The 13,546-nt window shown below is 44.8% G+C and overlaps 2 protein-coding genes across 6 annotated transcripts in view; one reads left to right on the top strand and one right to left on the bottom strand.

Annotated features, from left to right (window-relative positions):
* Window positions 1–5,574, bottom strand: part of ARL3 (ARF like GTPase 3) — a 30,299-nt gene extending 24,725 nt beyond the window's left edge. Inside the window, exon 1 of the mRNA XM_083505122.1 lies at window positions 5,437–5,574. Coding sequence (XP_083361248.1) covers window positions 5,437–5,439 — 3 coding nt within the window. The 5' untranslated portion in view covers window positions 5,440–5,574. The remainder of the gene's footprint in view (window positions 1–5,436) is intronic.
* SFXN2 (sideroflexin 2) overlaps window positions 1–13,546 on the top strand; it is a 112,890-nt gene that overhangs the window by 82,757 nt on the left and 16,587 nt on the right. Inside the window, exons 1-4 of one of the 5 annotated variants that reach the window (XR_014526712.1) lie at window positions 5,671–5,768; window positions 9,176–9,299; window positions 12,328–12,492; window positions 13,221–13,371. Coding sequence is in view for 3 of the 5 variants with exons in the window: in XM_083505119.1 (XP_083361245.1) it covers window positions 12,332–12,492; window positions 13,201–13,371 (332 nt within the window). In the remaining 2 variants the exon portion in view is untranslated. Of the gene's footprint in view, window positions 1–5,670; window positions 5,769–9,175; window positions 9,300–12,327; window positions 12,493–13,200; window positions 13,372–13,546 lie in introns of those variants that run through there. The other 4 variants (XR_014526713.1, XM_083505120.1, XM_083505118.1 and 1 more) reach the window with 4 other exon arrangements.

Genomic DNA, 13,546 nt, shown 5'->3' with positions numbered 1-13,546 from the left:
TCTTTTTGTCTTAAAGGTTGCAGACCCCTGTTTTAGGTACATAATACATTTTTCTAATAAATAATACTTGAGCTTCGTCTGATTGCTAACCCCCTCCATAGCATTTAGAAAAAGTTATTCTGTGGCTCACTTAAAAACCCTAGCATATGTTCCTTCGGTCTAGGTGGAAAGCAGTATACACGTTTAAGCGAGGGTACACAATAACAACTCAGTTATTTTAATTTATCAGTTGTGGAACAATGTTCTTTTCTATCAAGGATGCATGTATTAATAATAAGTCCCATGGGGTCATTGTTGGTTTTAATTTTAAATAATTAAATATTTTGAATGTGGGCAAAAACCAAACATATCTTACATTCCAAACATACAATAACTGAACATCTTTATTGGCATTTTGTCAGGAAAAACTATGCTGAAGCAAAAGGAATTTTTTAGGCTGAAAACACACCACTGGTGTAAGTTATTTTGTTCTGAGCACACACTTGATAAGCAACAGTTATTTCACAAAGGCCATAAAGGGAACCACTAACAAATACTCATTAATCTTGGACATGATCCAGCCATACATTTTTTTATATTGAGACACTGAGATCTGGCAGAGACAGAGGTGTTGCATTTATACAGGCCATCCAACCATGGAATTCCCTTCCTCTCCAAATAATATTTGCAGCAACCATTATGAGTTTTTACCAGCAGTTAAGAACTCATATTTTTTGCCCAGGACTTTGGTTGATTTCCCCCCTCCTCCACATTTGTATTTTTATTTGTACTAGGTGCTCTTTATTTTAACTGTGCAGCATGATTTAAATTTGTTCATAATGATTTAATTGTTGTTGGAAATCACTCTGGTAGGCATATTTCCTGAAAATTAGTCTATAAACATAATTAACAACAACAATTTGAAGACATGCACTTATAAACATGCATTTAGTTATCCTGTTGAAATCAGTAGAACTTGAAAATATTTATTTCTGTATCATTTTTAAAGCTGCAAAATACCTCATAGTAAATACTTATTTCAAAACAACCCTATTATGACTAATACACAAACAGGGGTAGAGAGCAATTAAGCTGCCCAAGATCAGCAAACAAGTTAAATAAGGCCTTGAACTCAGGTTGTCATGATCTAAGTATGTCATGAGCCAAGTCTATCCACTACTAGAGCACTCTGTCCCTTGAGCTCCACAAAATACTCTCCATATCCAAATATAAAGCATAAAGAGGGAGTACCAGATTGTCAGTTTATTTGAACAGTTACACATGCTAGTACAATGTTAAAGCATAGCATTAAATAGCTATAGTTCGCCTTCTTTAAAACTTGCTATTCTTTTAACTCTACACTAGGGGTAGGCAACCTAAGGCCCAGGGGCTGGATGCGGCCCAATCACCTTCTCAATCCGGCCCGCGGACAGTCTGGGAATCAGCGTGTTTTTACATGAGTAGAATGTGTGCTTTTATTTAAAATGCATCTCTGGGTTATTTGTGGGGGATAGGAATTCGTTCATTCACCCACCCCAAAAAATACAGTCCGGCCCCCCACATGGTCTGAGGGACGGTGGACCGACCCACGGCTGAAAAAGGTTACTGACCCCTGCTCTACACTGTATCAGTTTTCTGGTTGTAATACGTGTCACATAGCTGCTGACATCAATAATGTATTTATAGGACAAATGCAGAAGATTTCAAATGTGTACTTAGGGGAAAACATCATGGAAAAATATACACATTTTAAAAATGCCTGTTATTTTCTACCGAAGTGACCCATATAAGAAATACCATAGAGAGAATTGCCACACATGCTATTGGCTAGTAATAGGGAGGCTTGCCAATCACTAAAGAACAGAGAGCGGAATCCCATTAGAGGAGAGAAGTAAATACCTGCTGTTTATCTGGATTAGCCATAAAGCTTTGATAATGAATTTAGAGTGCAAGTACAAAGAAATCTGCCTTTGGTAACCAGCAAATGTTTACTTAGTTGATGTGGTATTTCTCTAAAGATCAAGTCAAGTACAGCTGTCCTGTAAGACAGTCACTAAGGTTGCTTCCCCAATAGTAGATTTCATTGAATTCTCTCTTCTCTTCTCTATCAGCCTTAGCAGCAATTGTGGTAAGGCAAGGTAGAAGTGTGTGGCACAGTAACTATATGGCTGAGTCCTGTCTTGGAATGTGGGATTAGGAAGGGAGGAAATCTACATGACATCAATCTAACACAGCTAAGGCTGAACTGTAATGTGTGCAAGCCTTTCAGTCTGCCCCACCCTAAAATGCTATTTGTCTTTGCACCAACAGCAGAGGGGCAATAGTGTGGCCCTTTAAAAGGGAGCTGGCAGGGGACTTCTTGGGGAAAATACCCCTTCCTGCTAGCAGAGGAGATCCTCAAAATCCTATGCTCCCTGGTATGTCCTCCTGGAAACTACAGAACTATATTCTTCGATGACTTTAAAAGATTAGAGAAATTTATGGAAGATAGGTCTATAGTCATTAATATTTAATGGTCCTTTGTGTAATTAGGTTACAGAGTTCTGGGTGGAAGAGTGTGTGGAGTGAATTTGTCATGGCCTTAATAAACTAGCTGATGCCATGAAATGTATTTTATTATCTTACTCCTGCATTTCAGCGCTGAGCTGCATACAGTATTAGTACTAGCTGCATTACTAGCATAACTTTATGTGAACGAGGTGTGAGAGCTAACAATTATCACACAGCTACAGTATTTTTCAAAATACTGATGAAGTGCAGATGTTTCCCCATATTTCTGAAAAATACTACAGAAATTATGAATAATGATTTTGAATATTCATCCTGAGGCAAATCTATTGTATTCACATTATCATCATAATCGCTACTACCCACCCATCCACCCATAGGTCCCAGGGTAGGCTACAACAATTTTAATAGTTTGCATTTCTTAACAGCAAATTTTTAATCACAAATCCAGTGTGGAATCTAAAAATATACAATCCAAGAGTGTGGGATAATCAGTCTCATATAACCAACATGCTTAAGTCTAATTAATGCATGAAGGGGTTGATACCACAGAGTAAGCTACCCTGTCAGGCTTAGCTATGTCATTTCCCTTCACCTTGGGAGGAAAGAGGTAAACAAACACCCACCCACCCCACTTAGTGTACCCAAGAAGCTCAGCATGTGAAGGTTTGAGTTGGTTGCTCCAGCAAAATTGCATGGCTCTCACCAGCCACTCTTCAGTTCCTATACCAATACAGTGGTACCTCCGGTTAAGAATTTAATTTGTTCCGGAGGTCCGTTCTTAACCTGAAACTGTTCTTAACCTGAGGTATCACTTTAGCTAATGGGGCCTCCCGCTGCTGCTGCCACACTATTTCTGTTCTCATCCTGAAGCAAAGTTCTTAACCCGAGGTACTATTTCTGGGTTAGCGGAGTCTGTAACCTGAAGCATCTGTAACCCAAGGTACCACTGTAATCTCTAGGCACTTTTATTACTTTGTAACTAAGCTAAGTTTTACTGCCTGTGAAACTTTTTCTGAATGCACATGAATCTGACCTTTGGAGAGTTTGTAGATAAACCATTTTTAATTTTCCAAGTGTGTGGTATTCTTCTTTGCTGGGGGAAGTGGGAAACTTTGTAACTCACTTAGAAGGGGCTATTTTAAAGGTCTAACAGGCTATATTTCCACACTTTATAGGGAAGGAGGCGGTGTTGGAACACTTTGTACACCACTAAGTCACCTCAAGGGGACGCAGGTGATGATGATCAGAAGGTCGGCGGTTCAAATCCCTGCGACGGGGTGAGCTCCCGTTGCTCGGTCCCTGCTCCTGCCCACCTAGTAGTTTGAAAGCACGTCAAAGTGCAAGTAGATAAATAGGTACCGCTCCGGCGGGAAGGTAAACGGCGTTTCCGTGTGCTGCTCTGGTTCGCCAGAAGCGGCTTCGTCATGCTGGCCACATGACCTGGAAGCTATACGCGGGCTCCCTCGGCCAATAAAGCGAGATGAGCGCCGCAACCCCAGAGTCGGTCACGACTGGACCTAATGGTCAGGGGCCCCTTTACCTTTACGTCACCTCAAAAAGAATATTGTAACGCTGGAAAAGGTTCAGAAAAAGACAACAAGAAAAATCAAGGGGCTGGAGCGAAACCCCTTTCATCTTGCAATGTTTAGGACTTTTTTCATTTACAAAAAAAAGGGGAGTAAGGGGGATATGATACAGGTTTATAAGATTGTGCAAAAGCTGGTAAGCAGTGGTTCCTGAACTCCCTCATAATTCTAGAATCAAAGGTCATCAAGTGAAGATGTGTGGTAGGAAACCAAGAAAAGACAAAAGGAAGTACTTATTCACACCATAGTTAAAACTTTGGAATTTGCTGCCAAGCTGGTTGGCTTTAAAAATGAATGAATATAAATTCATGGTGAGTAAAGTTATCATTGCTTGTTATTCACAATGGCAATTTACTACAGTACCTGAAAAATCAGAGGCAAGGTGCTTCTAAATACTAGCTGTAGGGGAAAGATAATAGGAAAGTGCTTTATCATTCATGTACCACTTGTAGGTTCCCCATGGGCATTTGGTTGGCCATTGTGGGAACAGAATGCTGAACTAGAAGAGTTTTTGCTCTGATCCAATTTGACTCTTCTTATCTTATCAGATAATGCTTGCTGCAGATCAAGTAAGCTAGTAAGGAGATGAACACATAGAAGATCTGTAACACCAGAATTAAAAAACAAACTGCAATGTGTTCTTGCGTATATTTAAAGCCCTGTAACAAGGTGCATTTGACTTCTATTTCACATCTTTCTTTGACCATCTGTGAGGGAAACCCCGGGATTCCTCATGACCCAATTCCACTTCGAAAATGAGTTATTTCAACAACCCAACCCACTCTCTTCTCCCCCTAAGGTCCCCCACTGAGAATGCCGCAAATCCCATCTCAACCTGTCCTGCTTACAGCTGCCACGTGTCATTATAAAACAACAACGAAGACATCGCCCCTTGAACAGCAACCTTTCAGTCTCGCAGAAGATTGTATCTCATAGCATACCGGGGTGGGGGGTGGCGGACAATGTTGCAATTCTTTACATGCTTCCCTGAGCACATCCAATAACTCGCAGTTTTGAAATAATAAACAGATGAAGGGGTCCTTATTTCTGATTTTAAATAAATAAATAAATGAAATCTGGCGATCTCAGCCTCTCCGTCCCCCTCGTCACCTGAGCGGTTCCTTCAGCTCCAGGTACACGACTCCCGCCCCTCCCCTCCCTTCAGCCAGGCCCATTCATCGTCTCCTCATCCATCCCTTTAGAGCAGCATCCCCCTCCCTCAACACGGAGCGCTCCGCCGCCACAGGACGGATCCTGCCCCGCACCCAGCACAGGGCGGAGGGCCGGTTCTCCGCTCTCGCTTCCCACAACGCCCTCCCGGCCCCCCTCGGCCTTCTCCCCCTCCTAATCTCTCACTCACCATCCTCTACGCGGCTCCCGGTTACCATGGGCAACTGCGTCATGCGCGCGCGCGCACTGCATTCCTCCCACGTAGAACGTCCGTCCCGAGTTCGACGCACAAGCTCCGCCCACTACCCTGTTCTCTCCCCTCCCTAACCCTCCAAAGAACCCAGCCTCCTTCTTCGTCAGATACATGCGGCCTGCGTCGACGCAGACACCGACGCGACTAAACCAGCCTTTCATTGGCTGAGGAGAGCCACGCGTCCTCGGCGGGGCGGGGTTAGAAGCCGAGCCCATGTGCACGAAAAAGGAAGGCGGCGGCATTGCTGATTGGTGCTTGGCGAGCTGCAGGTAGGAGTGAGCGGTAGTCGGGAAGCGCCACGAGGAGTTAGGAGTAAGAGAAAACCATAGAGGCGGCTTGGCTTGCTTTCCCGCGGAATGCAGGACACGCCGGGGAGGGAAGGACAACTAATAATAATGATAATAATAATAATAATGTAGCAGAATGTGAGAAGTTTGGCAAGACGCGAGGCATGTGTGGTGCTGCGCTCTTAGGGTATTAGTGACACTGAGTGTTTCTGCACTGTTAGAAGGAAAACTTGTTATATATATGCGTTTGTGTGTGTATGCATATGCATATATATGCAGCTGTGAGAATGTCGCTCATTTTTGCGGAGTGTGAAGTAGCGAAGGTAGGCATTGGCGTGCCAACTTCAGTGGCATGAGAGAAGAGCTCATTGGACAGAGGATGGAGATGTTTGGGGCTGCGTACTCACCATATAGTTAAAGCAGACGCACACACCCTTGCTGAACTACAATTCCCAGCAGCCTTCACAAACTAGTTCCCAGAAGATGTGTGTGCTTTAAGTGTACGGTGTGTGTACAAACAGTGATCCACAAGTGGTGCATAATGGGAATAGATATCCCCTGTTGTTTGTGCTCTCATCTGGTAATTAGAGATAATCAGAGTTGTAGTTAATAGGCTTGTTCTACACTTGATACACAGTATTTCCACAGAGTAGGGGTAGTAGAGTGAGAAGTCACTGCCAAGTTATGTTTTAAGGTGGCGACTAACAGCTGGCTGCTCCTGATGAGATTGTTGTAATTGTTTTTTAACCATCTGTGGCCCTGTTGATTATGTAGAAATTTAGCAGTTCTGCATCATGTAACAACTGGGTTGCCGCCTCTTGCACCTTACGTATTTACAGCAACTTTTTGTACAGTACTTTGTCAGTTTCTCTGTCCTTTACCTGTTACACTTTCAGTCGTCAAGATAGTTGATATCAAAAGGATTGTGTGTGTGGTAGTTGAGCAATGATTGGTTGATTGGAGGGATATTACTTGGGTAGTGTGCATAAGGATGAGTTAAGAGTGCCACTGTTATCAGGGTTTGTGGTAGAGGTGGAGATTATCAGAGGAGTAGGGACACAAAATATTTACTATCTGTACAATTCTTCAGGCTCCCCCCACCCCCAGTCTTTCAGTATTGGACTATCATGATAGCTGACCCTTACAGCTGCTGGTGTTTGTGAATGTCAAGCAAGGCTCACATGGCACCAGAAGTAATGCTCAGTTATGTTTGGTTCATTGGCTACAGCCATTCTTGGACCAGGGTAACCTTGCTACAGTAATCCACACTCTGTTAATTGGACTGTACTTTACAAGGGGTTGCCCTTGGGCAGAGTTCAGAGCCTTCAGCTAGTGCAGAATGTGGCTGCCATTTGCTATCTGGAGAAGCAAGTTGGGATCCTATTGTACCAATCCTGAAAACAGTGGACTGGCTGTCATTGAGTTACTGGGCCCAATTCAAAGTGCTGGTACTCATGTATAAACCCCTGAATGGTTTAGAACCCAAGTATTTGAATTAACACTTTCCATAGTATTAGCCAAACAGAGTTTTGAGATCTGCAGGGGAGACCCTGCTTATGGTACCCTTGATGAGTATTGTCCAGGAAATCGCTGTACAAACAGGACCTTCTCAGTGGTGGTACCCCAATTACAGGACTCAACCCAATCTCCCACTTTGTCTTCATTCAAATGGCAATTAACAGTGTTCAACTACTCAGGAAACTAAATGGCTTGCAGTCCAACTTCTATGAAGGAACAGAAGGCTATCATTTTGACTGGGTTTTCATAGAATCATAGAATAGAATCATAGAATCATAGAGTTGGAAGAGACCACAAGGGCCATCGAGTCCAACCCCCTGCCAAGCAGGGGATGGCTAAAGAATGGCAAGATGTCTGTGATGTAGGGAAACAACTCCCTACCCCAGAGCTTTCCAAACTGTGTCACTACACATTAATGTGTTGGCTGCAGTGAGTAGGTGTGTCGTGCGAACGCTCCCCATGCTTCTTCTAGGGCTGGAAAGGGGTTACCGTATTTTTCGCCCCATAGGACGCACCGCCCCATAGGACGCACCTAATTTTTTTTGGGGGGGGAATAAAGAAAAAAAAAATCCCCTCCCCAGGCGCGGGGGAAGCCCGAGCTTCCCCCGACCCCAGCCCCCAGAACAGCCTGCAATCTGCAAGCCTAGGGAGCTGCGCCGGTCTCCCCAGGCTTGCGGAGAGGTGCGCGAAGCCCGGGGGCGCTCTTCAGCGCGCACCAGGCTTCGGAATGCAGGCAGCGCTGCGCTACTCTCCGGAGCCCCGCGCTGCTTCGCACCAGGATCCAGAGGGTGGCGCGGAGCTGCAGGAAGCCCTGGAGCACAGGCAGCTCCGCGCCACCCTCCAGAGCTCCGTGCGGCTTTGCGCCGGGATCGGCAGGGTGGCGCGGAGCTGCAGGAAGCCCGGGAGCGCAGGCAGCTCCGCGCCACCCTCCAAAGCCCCGCGCGGCTTCTCGCCGGGATCGGGAGGGTGGCGCGGAGCTGCAGGAAGCCCTGGAGCGCAGGCAGCTCCGGGCCACCCTGCAGAGCTCCGCGCGGCTTCACGCCGGGATCGGGAGGGTGGCGCGGAGCTGCAGGAAGCCCTGGAGCGCAGGCAGCTCCGCGCCACCCTGCAGAGCTCCGCGCAGCTTCGCGCCGGGATCGGCAGGGTGGCGCGGAGCTGCAGGAAGCCCTGGAGTGCAGGCAGCTCCGCACCACCCTCCAGAGCCCCACGCGGCTTCGCGCCAGGATCCGGGGGGTGGCGCGGAGCTGCAGGATGCCCTGGAGACCAGGCAGCTCCGCGCCACCCTCCAGAGTCCCCCGCGGCTTCGCGCCGGGATCCGGAGGGTGGCGCAGAGCTGCAGGAAGCCCAGGAAAGCCTGCATTCGCCCCATAGGACACACACACATTTCCCCTTCATTTTTGGAGGGGGAAAAGTGCGCCCTATAGGGCGAAAAATACGGTAGTTTAACCCCCAGTTTGCTAGCAAAACTGAATTACTGTGTCGTGAAATGATGTATGTCTAAAAAGTGTGAAACCAACATGAAAACTTTGGAAAGCTCTGCCCTACCTGTAAAGTACACTTGGGGAGAGGGACCTGAAGATGATGTGGTGAGGGGAATGGCAGAACTGGAAAGGACTTAACCAGGGGGGTTGTTTTGAATGTGACTTAAGATTTGGGCAGGGACTACAGTATATGTTACAAAGGGAAGGAGAGGGACCTACTAAGGAGGTTCAAGGAACAGGGACAAAGTAAGCAGTGTCTGAAAAGCAGGAATCTGAGGAGATATGTTGGAGACATGAAGTTGAGAGAAATGTGAGCTAAGTGAAAAGTAGAGTTTATTTGCTTCAGCTGTGAAAACTGTTTATTATCTCTTTGTGTGTTTTTTAATCCAGTTACTACTCTATAAACGATTGCCCATGATTGCCGAGTATTCCTAGAAGTCCAGCCCAAGAATATACTGTCTACCATTTCAGCCTTGCTTACATCTTCATTGACTACCTCAAAGAATTCTAAAAGGTTGGTGATGCAAAACCTTCCAGTGAGGAAAACCAGACTGATAATTTCTCTGCAAAGTGTGAGACTCTCTAGCATGTAACTGGTGTGTGCAGTTGTCTTCTTACAGGTCGGAAGAAGCTGACACCTGGAGAAAGCTATAGTTTGCTGAGGTAGTACTCACAGATAAATACTGGAGTTGGTGATCCAGGATCACCATTTTCTAATCCTCTCCTTTAGACAAAATTAGGGTTCAGAATCTGAAACAACCAGAGTTTTGCCTGCAGTAGAAGGCCTTCTCTACCTTTTCTAGGGCTTAGCTCCCTTAATAGTGTGTCTCTTTCAATTTCTGGTAACTAAAAGATAATCAGCACTTGTGTGTTTTTCCTTTTGATGTCTAGCTTCATTTCCCCCCAGCTCTCCCACTTACAGTCCCAGCATAAATCCATTTAACTATACTGATATCCTCCTGTTTATTCCAGCCACCAGTTAGATGACAATTCTCTACTTGACAAACTGCTGCCCATTAACAGAAATAGTTGAATATTTATCCAGAGGTCAAGGGCAGTTTGTGCCTATACACACTTAATTCTGTTTTGCCTTAGTCATGCCTTTGGAGATCTAATTATTATGTAGCCACAAGGGTAAGCTATACTCTTGCTGAGCATGGTACCTTGACTTAAACTGCCAGTAAAATATTCTACACATCTTGACTGTTAATGAAATTTTATAAATCTTGGCTATCTTTTATTCTTCTCCACACTACCTATCACCCTGTTGTCAGATGTGACCTCTCAGAGAGGTTGATATTTTTCCTGTACAAGATATTTTAAATCTTGCCTGTCTTGTTAAATCTCCATTCATTTCTTGCAGTAATTCTTTTTTACTATGTTCATTTAATTTTTCAATACATATACAGTGGTACCTTGGGTTAAGAACTTAATTCGTTCTGGAGGTCTGTTCTTAACCTGACACTGTGCTTAACCTGAAGCACCACTTTAGCTAATGGGGCCTCCCACTGCCACTGCGCCGCCACCGCACGATTTCTGTTCTCATCCTGAAGCAAAGTTCTTAACCCGAGGTAATATTTCTGGTTTAGCGGAGTCTGTAACCTGAAGCATATGTAACCTGAAGCGTATGTAACCCAAGGTACCACTGTATTGTGAATCTGATCCCTAAATAATTAAATTGGGGAATTCTCCAAGAAATTAAATGTTGTTTAGTATTAATGATGTTTCTTCATACCTTTCCCTATGTTAAAATCCCATCCATTTTGATATTATATATGCAGATTTTGCTGAATTCCTTAACCAGAGTCAAAAACTTTCCAAAAGAATTCAAAGGATATACACAAATAGAGCTATAACTGGCACATAAGTTGATTTTAAACTCCTCTTCATCTGCTTCAACCCCACTGTTCGTTTTAGTCAGAACACAATACAGTACAGTGGTATCTCGGGTTACAGACGCTTCAGGTTACAGACTCCGCTAACCCAGAAATAGTACCTCGGGTTAAGAACTTTACCTCAGGATAAGAACAGAAATCATGTGGTGGTGGCACAACGGCAGTAGGAGGCCCCATTAGCTAAAGTGGTACCTCAGGTTAAGAACAGTTTCAGGTTAAGAACAGACCTCCAGAACGAATTAAGTTCTTAACCCGAGATACCACAGTATTTGAAATGGGAACTGTAGTTGCTCCCAAGACTTCCAGATACAGTGGTACCTCGGGTTAAGTACTTAATTCATTCCGGAGGTACGTTCTTAACCTGAAACTGTTCTTAACCTGAAGCGCCACTTTAGCTAATGGGGCCTCCCACTGCCACTGTGCTGCCAGAGCACAATTTCTGTTCTCATCCTGAAGCAAAGTTCTTAACCCGAGGTACTATTTCTGGGTTACCGGAGTCTGTAACCTGAAGCATATGTAACCTGAAGTGTATGTAACCCGAGGTACCACTGTAGTTGGTAATGCCTTATGCCTCATAAAGACACTGGCCAGGGGCTGTTTGCATAAGAAATTTCTCTTGGTTATGGTTAGTCCTAACCTTTCAGTGGTACTAAGGAGGGCTGCTGTTTAATATTTTAACAGAGTATGCATAGAATTTCTTTGGAATGTATAGCAATTACCTTAGCAAAGATTATGCTGTAGATTCCATACATGCTGAGTGTACGATATGTGAACAACAAGGTAATAAAGTCCTCTCTCCCCTCTGTGTATTTCTGTGGCTGAAAAGTCACAGTGTAATCCAGTTCATGCCAAAGTTCATAGCATGAACAAATAAATAACTTGTTCTTTGGAGAGTGGGATTTTCACAGAATTTCCCAGCCTCTTTTCTTAGTTGCATTCCTTTGAATCTAATAGTTTCATTTTTCAGGCACACCTTGGGACTCTGTATAAAACACACACACACACACACAGGTATATATCACCAATTTATAGGTTTCTAATTTATAAAACTTGTGGAGACCATCAAGTTTTACACCAAAAACTGGTATCAGTCACCACAATTCCACCTTGCCATCATGGCCATCACTTATGTGCCAGGCATGTGTCACTCATTCCGCACTTCTTTATCCTTCCTGGACCTCTGTGGCAAAATAGCCATAGCTGGATAAACTCTGGTTGCCTGACACGCACCATTTAAGCACTGTGCCCCCTCAATCTCTTCTAGGGGTTCCCACAGTCCTCCGGAGCAGATTTGAGGAGTTCACAGGAGAGTTCTTTAGTGCAAGTGGATATGGTTGTGCTGATGGGATGCATTAGTGCCCTTCCTATGGCAATAGCACCTGTTTATTTAAAAAGAAAGCATGCAACAGTTGCATTTCCTACCAGTGTCTTGCAGTGGTGGCGGGGCTTCCTCTATTTCACATAGGAGAATGGACAGGACAGCTAAACCATCAGGGCAAGAGTTAACACAGATGCATCCTTTCTCAAAACTTCATAGCTTTTAGAAGGGCAGTCGCCATCTCCAGGTGCCAACCATAAACCTTGGTTTTATTTGGGTAAACCATGGAGCTCATGCACTGACCTGCGGATTCCTTTTCTACTCTGCAGTAAAATGGCAGCCAGTGTCACCACATTTAACATTGACATCCCTCGCTGGGACCAGAACACTTTTATGGGGCGTGTGAAGCACTTTTTCAATGTCACGGACCCAAGGACGCTGCTGGTGTCGGAACATGAACTGGATTCAGCAAAGGCATTGGTGGAGAGCTGCAGGTAGCCTGGGCAAATAACAATGCTTTTTAAAAAAACAAAACACATTTGGGACTCTTGCATGATCCAAGCATAGATCATATTCAGGTTTATTCACAAAACTGGTGGCACAGTGTCCTTGTTACTCTAGAGTCTATTACAGAAAACGTGAATACCTGAATACATTTTCAAACCTCGATCTGATGAGAGAGGCAACACTTTAACAGAATTTCTCTATCCTAGACCTGGTGTTGAAAAAATACCACAAAGGACATGTAGGGATTTAGACACTGTTGTTTGGTCCCAGCTCCTGCCCACCTAGCAGTTCAAAAGCACGTCAAAGTGCAAGTAGATTAATGGGTACCGCTCCAGCGGGAAGGTAAACGGCGTTTCCATCCGATGCTCTGGTTCGCCAGAAGCAGCTTAGTCATGCTGGCCACATGACCCGGAAGCTGTCTGCTGACAAACGCCAGCTCCCTCGGCCAGTAAAGTGAGATGAGCACCACAACCCCAGAGTCGTCTGCGACTAAACCTAACGTCAGGGGAACCTTTACCTTTTTAAGAATATATGTGTGTGTGTGTGCCTGTGCATCTGTGCGCTCTGTGAGAGTGTTTCTCCCAGATTCCCAGTGCTTAACTTTGTAGCAGAGGGAGGGTGCTGCTATTTAGTTTGGAGGCTCGAGGTATTAGAAAAATGGTGCTGGAACAGTTACTTCTTTCTCATGCCTGCAGGGCGGGCATTGTGCCTCCAGGAACCAACCAAGAGCAGCTGTTCTATGCCAAGAAGCTTTATGACTCCGCTTTCCACCCTGACTCTGGTGAGAAGATGAATTTGATAGGGAGGATGTCCTTTCAAGTCCCCGGGGGAATGGCTATCACAGGCTGCATGCTGCAGTTTTACAGGTATGACGGGAGGAGTGTTGTTTCAGGAAGTTGCTTTTGTGAGACATGGAATACTGAGTGTTTATTCCTTTCAAGCACTGGTGATCTCGACTGAATTTTGAAATCTGTTCCTTATCGTGCCTGCGCTACTTTCTCCCATTTTTATTCCTGTTCTAGATCGGTCTTCAAGAGTTGC

This window comes from Podarcis liolepis, assembly GCF_965112155.1.
Source record: "Podarcis liolepis genome assembly, chromosome: 5".
NCBI lineage: Eukaryota > Metazoa > Chordata > Lepidosauria > Squamata > Lacertidae > Podarcis > Podarcis liolepis.
Note: the sequence above shows the minus strand (reverse complement) of the source record. Positions and strands in the feature narration are given on the sequence as shown.